Raw genomic sequence first — 19,834 nt, 5'->3', positions numbered from 1 at the left:
TTCACCTGCAGAAATAAGCTGCTCATTGATATCCTTGACACTAGCAAGGAAAGTGTCCATATCATCTTCCTGATGCATAATCTTCGACTCCAGCTCTTTACGCAGCAAAGCAGTTTTAGCCTCATTGCGGCTTGCATAAAGACCTGCTAAAATATCCGAAGCCTGTTTTGCAGATTTTGTTGAACGGATGTGAGGAACAATGGTGCGCTTCATAGACAACGCAATCAATGCATGAGCCTGCGCATCCTTAACATCCCAACGAGCTTGTTTCTGCCGTAGGCAAAACAACTCTAACAGCTGCAATCCTTGCAGCAAGACCTGCAACATCCTCAACATCGCCTACATCCTCAGAACCAGGACGTACATCAATGCCCTGCACAATGTTCCAGACACCCTTTGACACAAGAACATGTTGCATCATATAAGTCCACATAGGGTAGTTGTCCCCATCCAACTAGTCCTCAACAGCAAACATCTTGAACACATCTGTGTTGTTGTTGTCAGCCATGGTAAATGCTGCACCTGATGTGAAAACTGCCCGAGAATAGGAGAAACGGAGCGGGAACAACCTGTGCTATATAGCACAAACCATAGAAGACTATAAGGCACCTGTTATGCAAAAAACGGCATTGACAAAAATTCTGCACAAAATGACGAAATAGCCTGTGCAGTGCTGCCTGTAGTGGAAACGGAGGCCGAAATGAGCCCAAATCAAAATTCTGAGCAAAAGGTCGCCAAAGCTCGCCAAAGCTCACTGAAATCGAAGAAAGTGAGCAGGCGTGTGCTGGAGCAGCTGGCGACTAAGCCCGGGAGGACGTGACCTGCTCTGATACCAATTGTTGGAACTAGGGTTGCAGAGAAACACACAGCTTGGAGAAGACGAAGGAAGATCAAGGCACACAATAGAGAGTGTGTTACTTAGTGTGCAATGGAAAGATAGATAGCCCTAGAGTGATGGGCGTATATACAATGCACGGGGGAAAAAACCTCCTAAAGAGGGAAAAAATGCCCCGATGGTGCTAGTGTGTTCACACACATCACTACCACATGTATATGGTAACAATTTCTTCGAACATTTCTCTTTTAGCTAAGTACGGTGTCATTTGCTCTCAACTATTTAGATTTTCTCGTCTTTGTTCTAGTAAATCTACTTTTGTTGTTCAATCTTGCCATCTTATTTCTTTACTAGTTGAAAAATGATACTCATTCAAAAGAATCATGAAAACATTCGTTTATTTTTGCATCGCAGTAAGTTATTTTTTAATGTTTCTTCCTTTGGAATGTTCAAGATAATCAGTAGTAAATTCAATAGAAGTGGGGAGCTAAAAAGCCCACTTGTTGTTTGACTTATTAACACCTTATGTTGTTGTTTTGATCTTTAGCGCTTCTAGTATTTTTACTATAGCTTAACAAATGCTAGCCTTTATCATGGCTGAGTATGTCCATCACCTCCGGAGGGTGATAGAAACTCAGCTCGTTGGTTTTGTAGAGTACGTTCAAAGCATGAATGACCTCTATATAAACCTGCACCTACTCTTGGGCATTGATGACGTGAGTAGGGATGTCATAGTTGTTGTCCAAGCTATGCATGATAAAGGTGATAATCTTATTCTTCCTGTTGTACAAGCAGCGAAGTTGAGATCACATATTGTCAAGTTTGGTTCTTTGCTCTTCGTAGGTTTGTAGTAGTATTTATTTTTCGATTTCATATTTAGCTTCCATGAGGACTTAAGAACGTGTTCCGTTAGAAGTTGTTGTGTGAAGTTTGATTTCTAGGATTAAGTTTTTAAAACGTCTTATCCTTTTTTTGCTTAAAGTTGAGTACTTGTTTTAAGCCAAGTAAGTTGCGTCAACTTATTTTACACATGCCTTTTCTAAAAACATTTTTAAGTTAATAATGTTTTGTTTTATCTAGTTTTGTTTCGTAGCAAACGAAGTGATTTAGTTTTTTTGTTTGTTTGTTTGTTTTTGTTTTTCTTTTCTTTTCTTGTGTCCCTTGCTTTTATAGTTTTATGATGCTTTATTCCCTCTTATAATTCGTGAGTTGAGACTATTCTGAACTTATGAAGGTATATAAATGCACTGGAAAATTCCCCTGATGGAATTTGATGGATTCCGATGGGAATACTGATGATCATGCTGTGTACAACCAGAGGATATGCATCTACACTAAGTGACTGGGCATGCACGGTCTACGAAGACTCACAAAAGTGCCAGATCACTTCTAATCTAGACTGACTGGACTAACTTGTAGCTTGTCCACGGACACATATGGTTGGATGTGTCACGTGACAGATTTATTGAAGTCTTATCTCTCGGATCAGAAGACTCAATAGGATAAGTATCTACCTTTGGTGGAATTTGCCTACAACAACACGATACACTCTTCGACAAGGAAGGCGCCATTTGAGATTATTGAAGGTGTTGTGAAGGTTCCACCCTTCCTAAGCACAAAAGATAAGATTTTTGAAGATAAAATTTTTGAAGCTGATGAGTATACGCGCGACTTAGACACGGCTTTTGCCAAGGTCCGCGAGGCTTTGCAGAAACCTCAGGAAAGACAGAAAAAGGCAGCGGATCGCCAGCATCGTGATTTGAAATTAAAGGAGGATGATTGGGTGCTCTTACGTTTTGAGAAGACACGCTTGAGAAAGAAGAAGGGAAAGGAGAGGCTTTTTCCAAAGCTTAGTATGAGATACTACCTTTCCAGATCTCTGAAAAGATCAATGATGTCTCCTTCCGATTGAAATTGCATGACACTTGGAAGATTCACAATGCATTTCATGTGAGTCTCTTGAAACCTTTCAAAGGTGATGTGCCTGACGATGGAGAGCCTGATGAGCAACTCGAAGTGGAAGAAAACGAGGAGATCCTTGTTCCTGAACAGATTTTGGCACATAAGGACACAAAGAATAAGGGTAAAGTAAGAAGGCGGTTCTTGGTTAAATTCAAGAACTATCCTACATTGGATGCGAAGTGGATGGAGGAGGAGGACCTAGCAGATACTCCTCAGATTGTGAAACTTTACCTCGAAGCTTTTGGTTTAGCATAGTCTACCCCAAATGGAAACCCAGAATTCAGCTTGGCCGGAGTAGACGTGGCAAACCCTAACACACATACACTCTCTGTTGGCCGATGATGACGTGGCTTCCGAGTGCGCGCGCGCGCACACACACACACACACACACACACTCCTGTGGTGGGCTGAAGGTGACGTTGCACTGCTGATGTGGAAAATCCGTACAACTGTTGACGTGTCAGCCCACGAATTGCGGCGGAAAATGCAGAGGTCAGCTTTTGCGGCAGATTTTTGGGAGCTTTTGGCTTTGTTATTTCCTACGCAAAGAGAGAGAGACTCTTGCTTTTTCTACGCTAGACATAGCTTGAGAGAGAGAAGCTCTTGCTGTATTTTTATGCAAGAGAGAGAAAGAGAGCCTTGATGCTTTATTTTTTAGAAAGCTTTTGATTTACAGCTTTTGGGCTCTGCTTTTGGCATCCCTTGTAATCTTTAAATACGTGAGCATGCCTCTCACAACTCAGAGCATCTGGACGCATAGTCTGAGTGTGAGCGCCTCCCCGCACTCTTGTACTTTGAACTCAGATTAATACAAAAAGAAATACCGAAAGGGGCGCCAGTCTTTGGGGCCAATAACTCTAGGCACGGAACTCCGCTGGGCCAGTGTCGAATCAATTGTGAATTGTGAACTGTTTTTGAAGTGGATAATTGTGCTGTCGTGGTAGATTCTCGACTTGCAGTGTCTAAGTCTGTTACATGCAGGAGCATTGGTTGGGCCAAAGGGCATCACCAAAAACTCAAATAACCCAAAAGTCGTCCGAAAGGCTGTCTTGTAGACGTCTCCCGGCGCGATTCGGATCTGATGATATCCACTCTTCAAATCAATCCTGCTAAAACACGAGGATCCTTGTAATCTGTCGAGTATATCATCGATCCTAGGAATTGGAAATCTGTTCTTGATGGTGATTTTGTTGAGAGCTCTGTAATCGATGCACATTGTCCAAGATCCGTCTTTCTTCAATATGAACAACACTGGAGAGCAATACGGTGAAGTACTAGGCGGGACAAGACCCTTTTCCAAGAGGTCTTTCACCTGGTTCATAATCTCTTCATTCTGGGCTCGGCTCACATGATAAGGTGGCCTGTTTGGTGGTGTGCTTCCTGGTATTAGATCAATGGTATGATCTTCAGGACGAGCGGGTGGTAACTCGCCTGGCAGGCCCTCCAAGAAGCAATTGGCATGAGAGTGGAGAAAAATTTGACGTACTTTATTAAGTTCAGACATATTTGTCCTATCTTCATCACTCAACTCTTTCAAAAAGATCGAGTAAACAAACAGACTGGATTTTATTAACTTTGAAATGGCCGAAGCCGATACAAAAGGGACAAACTCGCCCTTAAGTTTAATATCAAGTACAATGGTTCTGCCCTTCTCTGTTGTCAATGTCGCTTTCCTCGCCCGATAGTCGACCAGGGGGTTGTTCTTGTGGTACCAGGGAATTCCCAAGAGGACATCACAACCTTCCAAAGGCATTATGTAAAAGTCCTAATGTCCCAAATACCCCTGACAATGCAACCAAAGTTTGCCAATGACAGGTGCTACGTCCTTACCGGGTGCCGCTAGAATTGCCTCCGCAAGTGGTATCATCCGATTGGAAGTGATCTCGAGCCGTGCCGCCAATTCCGGTGAAATAAAGTTGGCCTTGGCTCCTTCATCAAAGAAGATCAGGGCTTTTTCGTCTTTCACTTTGTCCCAAGCTCGGCAAAGTTTTGTACTCTCGTCCAACGTGCTGGGATCGATACCCACGCAATCTGGAACCAGTCGTGTTTTCATCTTGCCTTTTCTTCCATGTTCCTCAGCTGCTCTCGAACTCTCAGGCCTTTCGTCCTTCCTTGATGTAGCGAGCTCTCTCCTGAGGAGTGAGCTTGGGTCGTGCATCCTTCTTTTGTGGGTTGCTCATCTCTTTCTACTTTCATTTGTCGAAGTTTGTTCGGCTCTTTGTGTCATTATCTCATCAGTGGGGTAGGTCAAACTACCAGAGTGAATGGCAAAACCCCGTTTCGCATGGCTCATCAACTCTTGAATGGAAGCCGACTTTTCTTTTAAGCAGTGATCTCGGATCTCTGTAGGAAGACCCAAGGTAAACAACTCAATCTGTTCCTTGAAGGAGATCTTCTTAAATGGAGAGGCGGGTAGAAAAGAGCCCCAGAATCTCTCACAATAAGCGTCCACTGTATCCTTCTTGGTCATCCGAAGATGGTTCCAAGCAGTTCGTATATCACGTTCATACTCTCGAGTCAGCCAAGAAGAAATAAAAAGCCTGTTGAATTTCAGCCATTTAACTGCCGTAGTCTTGTTTAATAGAAGCGTGGACCACCAAGTTCGAGTATTCCCCTTAAAGTAAGAGGCAGCTCTCCGAATCTTAAGAGTTCTCTGAGTAACGCCCTCCCGTGAAAGCGATGTCGAATTGTTGTACAAAAGACTAAGCCTTCGAAGCATCTCTATAACCAGAAAACGTGTCAAATTAATTGACTGTCCACCTTCCTTAAACTCTCGAACTTTCTTGCTTTTGTCTTCCAGAAAGTCATACTGGTTGGCTTTGTAAAAATTCTTCTTCTTTGCATAAAAGTTGCTATCATCAGAGTCTGAACTGTCTGTAGACGAGTCCTCAGTAGAACTGTCAATCACGGGGCGAGATTTAGACTTCTTTGCCTTTTTCTTTCGCTTTCCGAAGCGTTGCTTTTTGCTTCGCTTTTTACCTTTTTTGTCTTCTTCGCTCGAGTCAGATGAGCTAGAAGAACTGTCAGAAGAAGAAGAAGAAGAAGAAGAAGAAGAAGAAGAACTGGGTACTCCTTCAAATCGAACACGCTTCTTCTGTTTCTTTGCCTTTTCGAATGTAGATTGACGACCCAAAGAACCCGGGAAGTAAGCGCCTTTCTTCTGCTTTTTGTCGTGCTTTTTGACTTTGTTTTGCGCGTCAAAAAGCTGAGCAATTCGTGCATCAACCACCTCCTCTAATTCTTTCTCTGTATACTCTTGGGGAGTAGGAGGTTTCTTGAGAGCGGGTTTTGGGGGTGGTTTTGTGGTCTTCTGCCACTGTGTGTGCACCTCCTCGAAAGAAGTCTTGCTCATATAGTTTGCCAATTTCGGGTCCTTGGCAAAATTAAGCATCATCTTTGTTGCATCGCCGATCAATTGTCGACGCTCCATCTCTTGACGCTCTGCCTGAGTAGGCTGAGGCGGGCTATACTCCTCGCGTGAATCTTCGTTGTGATCCCTTCCCGCATCTCCGGTTGCAGAAGGAGTCGACTGATCTTTGCCTGAAGCCATAGGTGCCGCGAAAAAAAAAATTAGGGATCGTATTTCTCATAGAAGAGAAATCGGCCGTGCTCTGATATCACTGTAACAGACTTGGACACTCCCAAGTCAAGAATTCTACCGCGACAACACAAATGACCACTCCATAACAATTCACAATTGATTTGACACTGGCCTGGCGGAGTTCCGTGCCTAGAGATATTGGCCCCCAAGATTGGCGCCCCTTTCGGTATTTCTTTATGTATCAATCTGTGTTCAAAGTACAAGAGTTTGGGCAGGCGCTCACACTCAGACTCTTCGTCCAGATGCCCTGAGTTAAGAGACCCTACCTGCTTATTTAAAGAATACAAGGGATGCCAAAAGCAGAGCCCTAAAAGTTGAGAAATAAAAGCTCTTTATAAAAAAAAAAATAGAACTCTCTCTCTCTCTCTCTCTCTCTCTCTCAGTGTAAAAATAAAGCAATACCCAAAAAAAACTGCCAGCGTAAGTTTTCAGCCACTGTTGCGTAAAATAAAGCAACCAAAAACTGCGTAGCCTCCGTACGCTGCTGCCGACGTCAGCACCTGCCCAAAGGCTGCCGCTCGTCTGCTTTCTGGAAATCGCGGAATCCGTACAGCCTGGCCACGCGTCAGCCCTGCCATACACAGCCAGCCACGTCAGCAATTCCAACAGGTCTTCTGCAGCCACATCACCATTTCAGTCCGCCAAGGGGTCCTTGCCAGGGGTGTGTGTGTGTGTACTGGGCAGCCACGTCACCAGTTTGTGACAGCATCCCTTGTAAGAATAAAAGAGCCCTAAGGGCCTCACTTCTTAGAGTATTTGGAGGCAGAGTCTGAGAGCGAGGACCCTGCGGGAGCTGTACTTTGCTTAAAGATCAATATGAAAGAAATACCGAAAGGGGCGCTAGTCTTTGGGGCCAATCTCTCTGGGCACGGAACTATGCGGGCCGTGTCGACCAAATCGAACTGTGATTTTAAAGTTGTGAAGTATTTTAAGTGATTCTCCCTCGTGTCGCGATAGATTTTAGACTTGGGGTGTCCAAGTTTGTTTCTGCCACGTCATCTACTGTGTTGTCCAGGCAGTACTGCCATATCATCGGACATTATCTTATGTGGGTGATAGCACATGTGGGATAGCGTGTTGGCACTTGGGCTGCGGTCATTGGTCACGATCCAACTTGTCAGAGGTGTACTTTAGAGCGTGAGCCTTTGAGGCACTGTTTCTGGGTTTGTCCATATTCTCAGCTAGCGTGGAAGAGAGTGCGTGGAGGGCACTTTGTTGTTTGTTGATTAGAGTGGGCATGCATGATGGGTTGGTGATGTGGGGGGAAGTTGCATGGCTTTTGCAATTTCCGGGGTCACACAACTTTTTCCAGGGCTCGTCGATAGATTTGGTCTACATGCTTACTTCATTGGGATATAGACCGGGCATTCTACAGATGATTCCTGTTGCAGGTCATCAGTTGGACCTTTACATGCATGATACAATTTTTACCACGGTCTGGAGCATCACTCTTTGGACCATGTGGAAGGCTCATTAAGTTCACATTCTAGGCTCACAGTCTTCTCCTACATCCACCACTTTGACAACCCCCCAGTGGTTCATTTTGCATTCCTCATAGAGGCCACCTTGATATCTACATAGCCCTCACATTGTTAACCCTCTTTTGCCGGGGCACTGTGCTACTTCCCCCAACGCGGGTCACATTTCGCAGACCATACAGAGATACGACGAGCATCTATGAGAGAGGAGGAGCCACCAGCAGAGGATGCGGATGAGAGTATGGTAGAGGAGGAGGAGGAGGGACCACAGTCACAGTCACCCTTTCCGGTTCTCTCGGAGGACCTCCTACACTACGCGGCATTGGGAGAGATCCTACTTGTAGGTGATTTCAATGCCCGCACACAGAGCCGACAGTGCAAGATGTATGACTTTGATGATTCCACCCTACTCCATACCATAGCGGCGGAGGATGTGGGACTAGGGAGGACATCAGAGGATAGAGGGAGTGACCCTACCAGATACGGATCACACTTACTGGCACTAGGATCAGCGCACCACCTCTTGATCTACAACGGGATGTCCCGTTGGCCGATGTCAGGTGGATACACTTGCTTCCATAAGGGAGGCAAGACAGGACAGGGAGGCAAGAAAGGCCAGAGCATAGTGGACTACATCTTAGGCTCCACAGGGGCCATGGATATTGTACGCTCCTTTACCATACCACCACGGCCCATCGGCGCGGATCATACATATCTCAGCCTCTGTCTCAGTACCAGTTTACCGACACCACCTCCCCAGTCCCCCACGCAACATACCACTATACACTTCAGTGAGGAGCTTTCCGAGATTTACAGATACCATGTGTACGCAGGGATCAACCAGCTAGACCCTGATGCCCCACTCTCCACACTCACCACTGAGCTCACCTCCATACTACACTTAGCAGCGCTCGAGAGCTTTCCCTCGACCATGCACTCCGGCGACACATCACGATCTGGGACGATGCCCCAGATCTCTTGGGATACCCCCGGACATGATATGGGCCATATATGCTTTGTATGAGAGAGTGTCAGGCAGGGTCAGATGCCCAGGAGGACTATCAGATAGCATCACTAGCACCATCGGGGTGACACAGGGGTGTCCACTCTCCCCTACTCTATTTGGTATGTACATAGATGAGATGGAGACCTACATCCGACAGGGAGGAGGAGCAGGCGCTGACCTATCAGGCACTCAGGTACATATTATGCTAGATGCTGATGACATTATTTTACTCGTAGAGTCACAGGAGGATCTCCAACTCCACATACAGGCTCTAGACTTATTTTGTACACAGAGAGGAGTGACAGTGAATCTTGGCAAGACCAAGGTTTTGATATTCCACACATCAGACATTGTTTGGAGAAGATCAGTTTTTCCTTTTGAGGGCAGCCAGATTGAGGTAGTAGAGTCATATGTATACTTGGGCATCACCTTTACAGCCAGGACTGGCCGCTTCTCTATGGCACATGCAGCCCGAGATCGCACCACGCGAGCGTATGCAGCTCTAGCCATGCTTGAGAGGGGATGCCATCAGACACATTTCCAGGAGCCCCGCACGAAGAGTTGGCTATTTGACACTTTGGTGACACTAGCTCTTCTATACGGTGCCCCAGTGTGGACCCTAGGATTATCAGAGCAGGCTTGGAGCAGACTTGAGAGGCCACAAATATTGTTGCTTGCCCGGATGATCCGTATTATGAGAGCAGAGTTCGGTGCCCCACCCATGGTAGTGGAGGCGCTATTTCAGACAGTGGGATACCTCCACAGGCTGCGAGACATGAGGGCAGATAGACTACCTCGCCTTGCTCTTGAGGCCTCCCGCGGGCTAGCAGACTCTGGGGATGAGAGATCATGGTACGCGAGTGTGACTAGATGGCTTCAGACATTCGGCTACTCTATGGACAGATTGCCTCCCTCATAGTATGATCCAGATGCACCACGCCAGGCCCTCTCACACACTGTGAGGAACACATTTGTCAGATATGAGCTCATACAGAGGCATGTAGAGCAGACTTGGCTCACACCTTCGCGGCCATTGGCCACGAAGATAGCATATTACAGAGATCATTTCCTTATGCTTACAGAGGACAGGTTCATATAGAGGCCCCACTACATGGATATATATCTACCACATGGCATGAGGGTAGCCATTGGATAGCTCAGAGTATCATCCCACCAGCTTGAGATTGAGAGCGGCAGAGCAGCACGGGTCCCACGCGAGGCCAGGATATGCAGATTATGCATGCAGGAGGTAAAGAGTGTGAGAGCCACTTCTTATGCAGATGCCCTCACTATGCGGAGATCAGATCACGGTACCCAACTCTATTTGACAGGCCAGAGGTCTCATTACAGACAGTGAAGACATCATTAGATCAGAGACTACTTGGGAGACTCTTGGTGGAGATGCACCAGCATAGAGAGAGAGCCCTCCAGACGGGGGAGGGTGGAGGATCGGATAGGCAGACACACCCTACAGACTACTTCCAGGCTAGAGTACCCATGCAGCCACAGCCATCCACACATCAGGGGATGACTTTGGTACGAGCTGAGGAGGCGAGAGCTAGGCGGAGACCACGACTACCAGGATATCGCTCCAGGGCCTCTCAGAGACACAGACGAGAGGTCCAGGCCATCAGGGATCGACATACAACATATATTCAGAGGAGGGCAGAGCAGACACTAGACATGGCGGGCATAGCCAGAGTCCTCACATCAGGCTCACGGATGTACCAAATACTACACCCTGCCATCACTACTGGATGGAACTGATGTACCACACCACCCCCCTCCCTCCTCTCCTCACTCTCACTACACACATACATGCTTCTTTACGTACACCGGATGTTTTTTTATTACCCGGTCACCCCCACATCTGCACACCGGATGCTTTGTTATTACCCGTTCACTTACAACACTACACTTTGTACACCGGATGTCATTATTACCCGGTCATTCTGCACATACCAGATATCCAGAGGATATTCACATTTTTGTACATGGATCTGTCTCATAGGCCAGTTTTCTTTGGCCTTTTGAAGACATAAATAAAATCAATCTCTCTCTCTCTCTCTCTCTCTCTCTCTCTCTCTCTCTCTCTCTCTCTCTCTCTCTCTCTCCCGCCCCCCCAAGATATACTAGCCTGAATATTTTCACTACCACTTTGTTGTGTGCTCATTGACCTTAGTGATTGAAGTTATTTAACCAGCAAGTCCTGTGCAGGTTGTCATGGCAATCAAATGCCGGGGTCGGGAACGAATGAGTGGCCTATACACTGGCGTTCAAACCAAGCATATTGCAGCCACAAGCAAGATGGTGAGTTTTTTAATCTTTATGGCTTAGCTTAAAACATTCTTTTTCTTGTTTATGCTGTCATTAGTTGCTGATGTTGCATACTGCCATGTGGCCTGTTGATGTGCCAGTGTTGCCACGTGCTAACAAGGCTGTGGACATGCTGCAGAAACATTAGCTCGGGCCTGAAAAGCAACCTTCACAGAGAGGAAGTATGGGCAAAAAAAGTCAAGAGATTGTGATTGAAAAAGGAGACCTTTTTGTTGTGTACAAAATGAGCAAGCAAGCGAGAGTGAGAGAGCTACACCATTTGTTTTTTCCTTGGAGCCCTTGAAAAACCACTGGTGTAGGTCTTTCTCAGTTAGAAATTTCCCCACCGTGTGCAGCTTTCGCTGGACTGCGCTAATGGTGCTACTGTATGTCCACAGCCTAACTGCCAGTGGCAGTGTTGCCACATCGGCATGCCATATGGCAGTCTTCCACACCAAAGCTGATGACTGATGCTAAACTGGGTATGATGACTTTCATGTCATGCAATTAGCATGGAATTTAATGATTTTGCATTGCCAGGTTGCAGATTATACGGGCATGGTTGTCCAGCCTCACAAAGCGATTGTTGGAGCAAATGCCTTCGCACATGAAAGTGGAATACACCAAGTAAATCAATGCTGACTCATGTTTTAAACATAGACAGAGTTGAATTTATTGGGTGTGTGTGTGTACATGTGTCCTCTATTTCTTTTCTGGGTTCTATACTCAGCCTCTCCACGTGTTCACTCCATCATCCCTTGAAATTTTGTCTTACTAATTTTTTATCGACTCATACTGTGTTTTCGGTTTCCTGAAAGGATGTAGAAGTTTTTACCTCTTGAGAATTTGAGGCAACTTTTTGACAAAAGGCTTTTAAAGCCACAAAATTGGCTGACAACGGTGATAACTAAAGCTATAAATACATGACCCGATGGATGTTTTTTAAATACAGGATGGAATGCTCAAGTTTAAAGGCACTTATGAGATTATTTCACCTGATGACATTGGACTTGCTCGGGCAGATGAGTCTGGGATTGTCCTAGGAAAACATAGGTGCTGCTTTTAAAAAGCAAGTTACTTTTTGTAAAGTTATTTCTAGATCTTTGTGTTGAGGCATCTTTTTGATTTGTTTTTTCAGTGGCCGACACGCACTAAAGTCTCGCTTACAACAGGTTTGCTGCATATCTAATTGTTCTAGCTTTTCACATTTTGGATGGTCTCAAAGCGTCCATTGACGATTGTAAGCTCTTGATGCATGGACAGCTTGGTTATGAATTGGAAGGTAGCGAACTAGATGACATCTTTCATCGCTTCAAGGCTGTGGCTGAGAAGAAGAAGGTGGTGTTTTACTTCATTCAAATTTTTCATGGCTTGTAGTATTCTTGGTTCGAAAGAGAGTGACTTACGTTTTTGTTGTTGAAGATTTCCAAAATTGATATGTTTGGTTTTACAGAAATTACTAGATGAAGATTTGGAAGCATTGTTATCAGATGAAGTTTTTCAACCGTCCGTAGTTTGGGCACTTCAAGATCTGCAGGTTTGTAACCACAATGTTTTGAATAGTAAATATGCTTCATTAACACTCTTATGGTGAAACTAACTGATTTATGCTATTCAAGGTTGTTTGTGGTTCTCTGGGTTTGCCAACTGCGACGGTTAAACTAGTTAATGCAGATGGGCTGGAGTATGTAGCTTGCTCAGTTGGAACGGGGCCAGTGGATGCAGCCTTAAAGGCTGTGGATAGTGTAGTGAAGGTTTATACCCACTTTGCTTTTCCCTTTTCTGTTGCATTTTTATCTCGTAGGTGAATGCAGTGCAAGCATTGGCTAGCAGATTGGCGAGTGGGTTGGCATTATATGTTAAAGAGTGTTGTTGCTTGGCTGATGTAACAAGTATGTTGTTGCTTGATGTCAAAGTAGGGTTTGGTGTGATGAGTCGCTCTTCAACCTCAGACCCTCTTTAGCCTTGGGAGCAGAGACTGTTTTTGGCATGCTAAAGCATGCCTAAGGCACACAAATTTTTGTGGGCCTTTTTTTAAAAATAGATTGTAAATGGGTCCCAGAACTCATGTGAGTTATCCTTTTTATGTTTTTGAATGCCAACGTGTTACCCGAGCCTTCACCTTTTTTCAAGTAAAGAGCTTGGTGACGGAAACGTCTTTGAAAATACATTTCACTGTGTATGGTGCAGATTCCTGTAACTCTTCTGGAGTACTCGTTAAGTGCAGTGACTGAGGGGATTGATGCAATTGCAACCACAAGGGTTGTCATTGGTAGTGAAAATGCACATGCAACGATGCATGCACAGACTGGCAAGTGTGTTGTCCGAACCTTCAGGTATCAGACATTTTTTTTAATTTAATAAATATTTTTAATTCTTTAGCATGGTGGCGGGGGGATTGGGGGGGGGGGGGAGGTGGTTGAATAGTGTGTTGTGTGGGTGCTTGCTTTGGAATTCTGTGCTTTTTTTCTTCTTTTTGCCTTTCTAAAACAAGCCTTAGTGGAGAAGGTAGGTAGGCATGCGTTTGACTTTTGCATGTGAAGCATCGAATGGTTGAAATCTTATTTGTTATTTTAGTTTGTAAATGGGTCTTTTCATTTAAGAGCATCTGAGCCTTCTCCTTTTCTCTGGAGAGGAAGAAGAGAAGGTGGGGCGGGGTGCCGTGGGGGAGATGGGTTTGGGGTTTTTGCGTATCTTAACCATCCAAAGCTCGTACCAAATATATGCAAAATTTTACAGAACTGTATGTTGCTTTGCAGTGGGTCCGGTGCTTCAATGGATATTGTTGTGTCTAGTGTGAGGGCATATGTGAGTGCAATCAACAAGATGCTAGGATTCAAGGACAAGGAGAAGGACAGGGTTATGATGAGTGCTAGTGAGCCCAAACTTTCCGTCTAGTTGCGACAAGTGAGTTACATGATCTTGTGACAGTAGTTTCAATGCTTGGAGAAGTTTTTGACTAACTAGCTCTAACATGTATTTTTGGATATGCTGCTTGAATGAGCTGGCAATTTTTTTTGGTGTACTTACCTTCACATAGATTTAAAGGCTGTAACTTAGCTTACATAAATTTTGAGACTTTTTCTTTGGGACTTAGGCCATATTTTCTCTTGACTATCACGTGTTTGATAACACTCTTATGGCAACTGATGTGACCAAGGTCTCTATGTTTTATCACACCTCATTTGATCGAGAACATGTCAGAAACATGAGAGTCGACGAAGTACATCTCTCCTCTCAAATAAGTGATCACTCCATGGCGAGTGTTAGTCAATCCATCCACGATAAGGAAGATTCCATGGCTCCCTTGTAATGCTTTTGTCATGGCGGGCGCTTGCTCCGCTTTTTGCTTCTCTTGGTGAAGCAATCAACTCTATTCAACATTCAGCTGTAATTAACATTATTAAACATGTTATTGTGACAATCAATCAGCTAAAACATTGCTTACGAAATGTGTTGCATTAGTTATATTTGCTTCAATCAGTTGCTACCTTGTACATCTTTTACACAATAAGGGACTAGCTTAGTATTAGCAAAATGCACAATGAACAAAATGTTTACGACACTTTTTTGGCCTGCTCTAAAAGGCCTTTGCGAACAAGAGATTACAGAGTGCATTTAGAAGAGTTTGATCCTTGGGACATTTGTAATTGTGTGTATAATGCAAATAACATATTTTATAGTAATACACAAGAAAAATGACGTGATTGTAGGCACTCATTTAGGCCTACTCAGAATGCTCATCTGTCCCTTAAACTTCAGTAAGCTTTTGTGATTCCTCACATTGTTCTAATGATTTACACTTAAAAGTGCATGCAACGTCTTCAATTATAGATGAACTCTTAAAAACTGCAGGGTATGTGTCCGTTATGTTCGTATGTAAAGTGAAAATGTGATGCCTCTCACTAAAATTGTGTGGATGGAGATGCATCAAAAAGAGCCAAAAAGGCTCATTCAATTAGGACATCTAGATTTTCACACAAGCTCGAACATTTTTTTCTTTGTGATATACCCTAAAGGCTAGGTTCTTGTTTGCAAAAAAAGCACTACGTTCATGGACCATTGTGAGTATGACATTTGTTGCATTTGCTCTTATAGAATCTAATAACTCTTCGTATCCCCCCTACCCACACACACACACACGCTCCTGTGTCCACTAAGTAGTTTTTCTGAAAACTAGCCCGAACTCTAGCCTTTTATCTTCTTTTGAATACCTTTTGGATTGGAAAAGGCCCCCACATGTCTCACATCTCGTATACTTTTTGGGCCTTGTAGTGGTAACTTGAAATGATATCTTATTTTCACGTTTGCTATTCTCTCCCTCTCTCTTTTGAGTTAACCTGACGGGTTGAGTGCTCGTGGTGGTGATGAAGGAATGGGTGTGCAAATCTCCAAGGCAACTTCGCCAACCTATAAAATTGTAAAGTGAGCCCTTGTGGAGCTCACTTAATCCTCCTTGCTTGTGTGGTTTGGATATTATTGTTGATTGCGCTTATTCAAGGACTGCACGATCTAGAAACTGGTATAATTTGACCAAGAGGTTTTTTCTAACATTGTTAGGTTCCCCATATAAGGGGACCTGCATTGAAACTTTGTACATATCTTCTACCCCTATATAGTAGACTTTTTGGTCCGACAACTCTGTATTTTTATTTTTGCAAACACATGAGCTTGAACCATAGTCATGATAGAGTGGAAGAAGTTGGTGGACAATGCCTTTAACAATACCTTGTCTTCATTTCTTGACTACCAAAGTATAAGTATAATTTTTTATTTTTGTAATAGCCTCCTATTGTAGGTCTTGCCTTATAAGGCACGTAACTAAAATTGATGTTGCTTAACAAAACACTAGAATGATACCTCATTCTCACTATGATGTACAAAAATGAATCAAAGGTTGAGTTGTTTTTGTGTTGATCATTGTCCTTTGTCTAAAGCCAATTGTGTTTTGAAATGTTATGTTCTTTTGTGTATAAGTCTAAAAACAGCTACACACACATTCGTGTGTGCAGAGAGATAAAAGGATCGCTCTCTCCTACAGTTATTGCTCTCTCTCCCTCTCTCACCCCCATGACTATATGCCATTTGATGGTGACAAGTTATTTTGATGGTATTGGGGGAGCGCAAGTCTGGTGTGGAGTGAGGTGATCTCAACCAACCACGAGAGGGGTTTGGATGTAAACCCAGGCAAGGCAGGATACCACGGAGTGATGGCGTGGCGGGGCGCTAGGGGTTGATAAGGCATGCCATGATGGAACAAGTAGGGGATATGGAATGCCACATCATGCAAATTCAAAAATGCATAATTGGGGGCTTCCTATGTAATAATGCCTTGTTAGTACTATTCTTCTAGAAGCATGCTCCGGAGGGGATGCTCAAGAAGAATGCCATTGCGTCACAGATCAAGCTGCATCTTGAAGAGACCATGAAAGCCTCTATGAGAGGTAGCCTATCAACGTGTTGCTTGCTTGGCCAAGCATTCCATCCTTGCCTATTGCCACCTTGAGGGCCTACGCTACTTGGCAATTACTCATTGCTATTGCAAGACCCCTTCTACATCGTAACCGCGAAAGGTCCTCACCAGCAAGGCAAAGGATCTTCTTGCCATGGATTCATGAGCTCGCTACATTGGATAGTTGAACGAAGTGTCTTAAACCAGGGCAGGAAACAAAAATAGGACGACAATGGGAGCAATGGCTTATTACCAGCAGTAGGGTGAATGCCTCATTGCATCAATGTCGTGTGGCTCAAACGAGGACAAAGAGCGTGATTTTACATTGACCTTTGCCACTCGACATATCATTGAGAATGCATGGGCATCAAGGCATCACATTGTACTTTTGTGAAAAATGTAAACTTTCCTTGGTTTAGCTCTGTGCTTCTATCTAAAGATTGGGATTTTTGTGTTGATGTGTTTTGTTCCACTAGACATTGTGAATTTTTTGAAACCAAAAGATGTAAAGTTTCCCGGGTTTTATATGTACATATGTTTCTACCTTAACTTTCCCTTTTGTGAAGACATTTGTACATGTATGTTGAGAGAGAGAGAGAGAGAGAGAGAGAGAGAGAGAGAGAGAGAGAGAGAGAGAGAGATTTTATCTTAATGAGACTTTGTATCCTAGTAAGGAGACCATAGCAACCTTATTGTAAGTGGGTAGCTCCATGGAAGGCCTAGGGTAAACCCATGCATTACATGAGACCGGCTCCTATAGATTCTTCATGATTCCGAAGGAAATGCAAATGCTGTCCTACAAATTGCACATTGACGGTAGTGACCTTTCTACAGTTTCATGCTTGGTTTTGCATATTGTGTCTTGAAATGTAGCTTGGTTTACACCTACCCAGGTTTATGTCTAACCTACCTAAGTTTATACTTACTTGGGTTCACCATATGCAGGAAGGCTAGGAAGTGAGGATTGTTCATCAATGTACAAGAAGGCTCTGAAGATGAAAGAGCAGAACAAGGTGCTATATTGTCAACCCTTCAACCCCAATGCGTCTAAGGAAAGGAATCGACCCTTCATTCTAGTTATCTAAGATGACTGGATGCTTCGTACCTGCATACGCTTCTCAAGTAATAGTGCTTAGGAAATAGTCTCAACCTTCAAGACAAACATGTTTGGAATGCCTCGATATGCAACGATGGTGCCATATCAGCATAGCGTTGGATTACCTGTGTGGTTGCAGATATGCTTATTCAATCCTCATTCAACCCTTGAGACAAACGGGAGTGCTTAGGAAGAAGCATCAAAGGGGCTAGAAGCGAGTGCGCTTTGCAAAGCAAAACCGAGTGTACTGCCATCATTGTTGCACGAAGACCTTGTTGGTGGATCAAATTGTGGAGTTGTGCCAAACATGTCAAGCAATATTGCCACTCACTTCACAACAAGGAGCACAAGATACATTTGATGCTTTCATTAGTCGGGAAGTAGTCATGTATGAGAACTCCAACTCTCATGAATGCCTCATCACATTGAGAATGTGTGGGCATCAAGGCATTGCTATGTACTTTTGTGAAAAATGTAGACTTTCCTAGGTTTAACTTTAAGAAAACTTACCCAAGTTTTACTCTGTGCTTTCGTCTAAAGATTAATATTTTTGTGTTGATGTGTTTTGTTCCATCAGACATTGTATTTTTTAAGAAACCGAAAGATGTAAAGTTGCCGGGGGGTATATGTACCTGTGTTTCTGCTTGAACTTTTCCTTTTGTGAAGGCATTTGTACATATGCTCACAGAGAGAGAGAGAGAGAGAGAGAGAGAGAGAGAGAGAGAGAGAGAGAGAGAGAGAGAGTTTTTATTATCATCCTCGGAGGTCAAATATGACCTATGGGATCAAAGTTACATGTGATGTGGTATGTGTGCGGATCATGAGTGATTCTCGATGCTCCAAAATTGTTGTGATGAGAGTCATAATGGAGAGCCCACATTGTGGCTGGGAGAGGAAAGTGTGTAGGTCTAAGTCATGGCTGAAAATGTGAGGGAAGCAAGTTTGGATGTGACAAAAAACTGAGCACTCTAGTATTGTGTGATACTGAGACTCGAACTTGCAGTGACCATAATGTGCACAATCGATTGGACTACTCTTTATTGCTCCAATGCCCTGTCTCACATCAAAAGGAGCGGGAGCTAAGCCAAATAACTACGATAGTGCATATCGCTGACAAGGGGATAGGCTCAAGCCTGTAAGGGTGAGTACGGTTTCCTCTTTCAGCGAAGAACATGGTTTTGTAGTTGGGGGCAATATGGGTGGTGTAATGTATGAAGTGTGACCCACCGGATTCCTCCCAAGATGTAATACATTGGCATTGTAGAAAAGCTTCATTCATTTGGGAATCTATTGAGGCATCATGTAGCAAGTGTAAAGCATTCCATCTCCGTAACCACTTCTTTATGTCTTGCATCCATCCCGCGCTCAAGATCTTCCTTTTATGCGTCTTTTGAACTTTTTTTCTTGCTTCCCATGCAAATGTAGGAAGTCGATGTGAGGGGTTTTGATGCATCTTTATTATGTACTCCACAACCCTTTCTATGCCCATTACCTCAATTGGAAGAGCTCCCGACTCAAGAAGTCGGAGCATATATGGTGTTTGTGTCTTAACGTGGAGAAAGTTTGTAAGAAAATGTTTTTGGACATTCTCAAACTCTTTCCAAGTAGACTTTGAGATACTCCCGTTCCACACTTCAACTCCATAAAGAAGAACCGGTGTCACCAATGTTTCAAGAATGTACTTCTCGAGAACCCAACACTTGATGTTCCCGCATTACACAATGTCTCAAATGAATAGTATGTTCTCTTTCCGGCTTCCAAACGACGCATAACACATTCATGCCACTTGTGATTGGCCGGAATCTCAAGGCCAAGGTACTTAAAGCTCTCCACAACTTCATGTGTCTCATTGTTGTACACAATGTATAGCTTCTCCTTATGGTTGGTTTTCACACGCATAACCTTCGTTTTGGATTCATTCACACAATTAGCCCACTGTGCAAGAAAAATTTTTCAAGGAAAATCAGCTTATGTGCATTTTCTAAAGTGTATGCTAGAAGCACTACATCATCCGCATACAACAAAAGCATGAGTAGCGTATTGCAAATAGTGACCTCTTCAATGCCTTATTCTTGCATAAAGTCAAGT

General features: G+C 43.9%; 1 protein-coding gene across 1 annotated transcript in view; it reads left to right on the top strand.

Annotated features, from left to right (window-relative positions):
- LOC147455849 (2-isopropylmalate synthase A-like) overlaps window positions 1–14,294 on the top strand; it is a 35,531-nt gene extending 21,237 nt beyond the window's left edge. The window contains exons 4-12 of the mRNA XM_086514498.1: window positions 11,100–11,192; window positions 11,739–11,825; window positions 12,151–12,251; window positions 12,337–12,370; window positions 12,462–12,536; window positions 12,652–12,735; window positions 12,818–12,952; window positions 13,389–13,534; window positions 13,958–14,294. Coding sequence (XP_086370624.1) covers window positions 11,100–11,192; window positions 11,739–11,825; window positions 12,151–12,251; window positions 12,337–12,370; window positions 12,462–12,536; window positions 12,652–12,735; window positions 12,818–12,952; window positions 13,389–13,534; window positions 13,958–14,096 — 894 coding nt within the window. The 3' untranslated portion in view covers window positions 14,097–14,294. The remainder of the gene's footprint in view (window positions 1–11,099; window positions 11,193–11,738; window positions 11,826–12,150; window positions 12,252–12,336; window positions 12,371–12,461; window positions 12,537–12,651; window positions 12,736–12,817; window positions 12,953–13,388; window positions 13,535–13,957) is intronic.
- Window positions 14,295–19,834: the final 5,540 nt, after the last annotated feature.

Source organism: Adiantum capillus-veneris, chromosome 6, assembly GCF_014529385.1.
Source record: "Adiantum capillus-veneris isolate H3 chromosome 6, ASM1452938v2, whole genome shotgun sequence".
Taxonomy (NCBI): Eukaryota; Viridiplantae; Streptophyta; class Polypodiopsida; order Polypodiales; family Pteridaceae; genus Adiantum; species Adiantum capillus-veneris.
The sequence above is the reverse complement of the archived record's forward strand: the minus strand, read 5'-3'. Positions and strand labels throughout refer to the sequence as shown.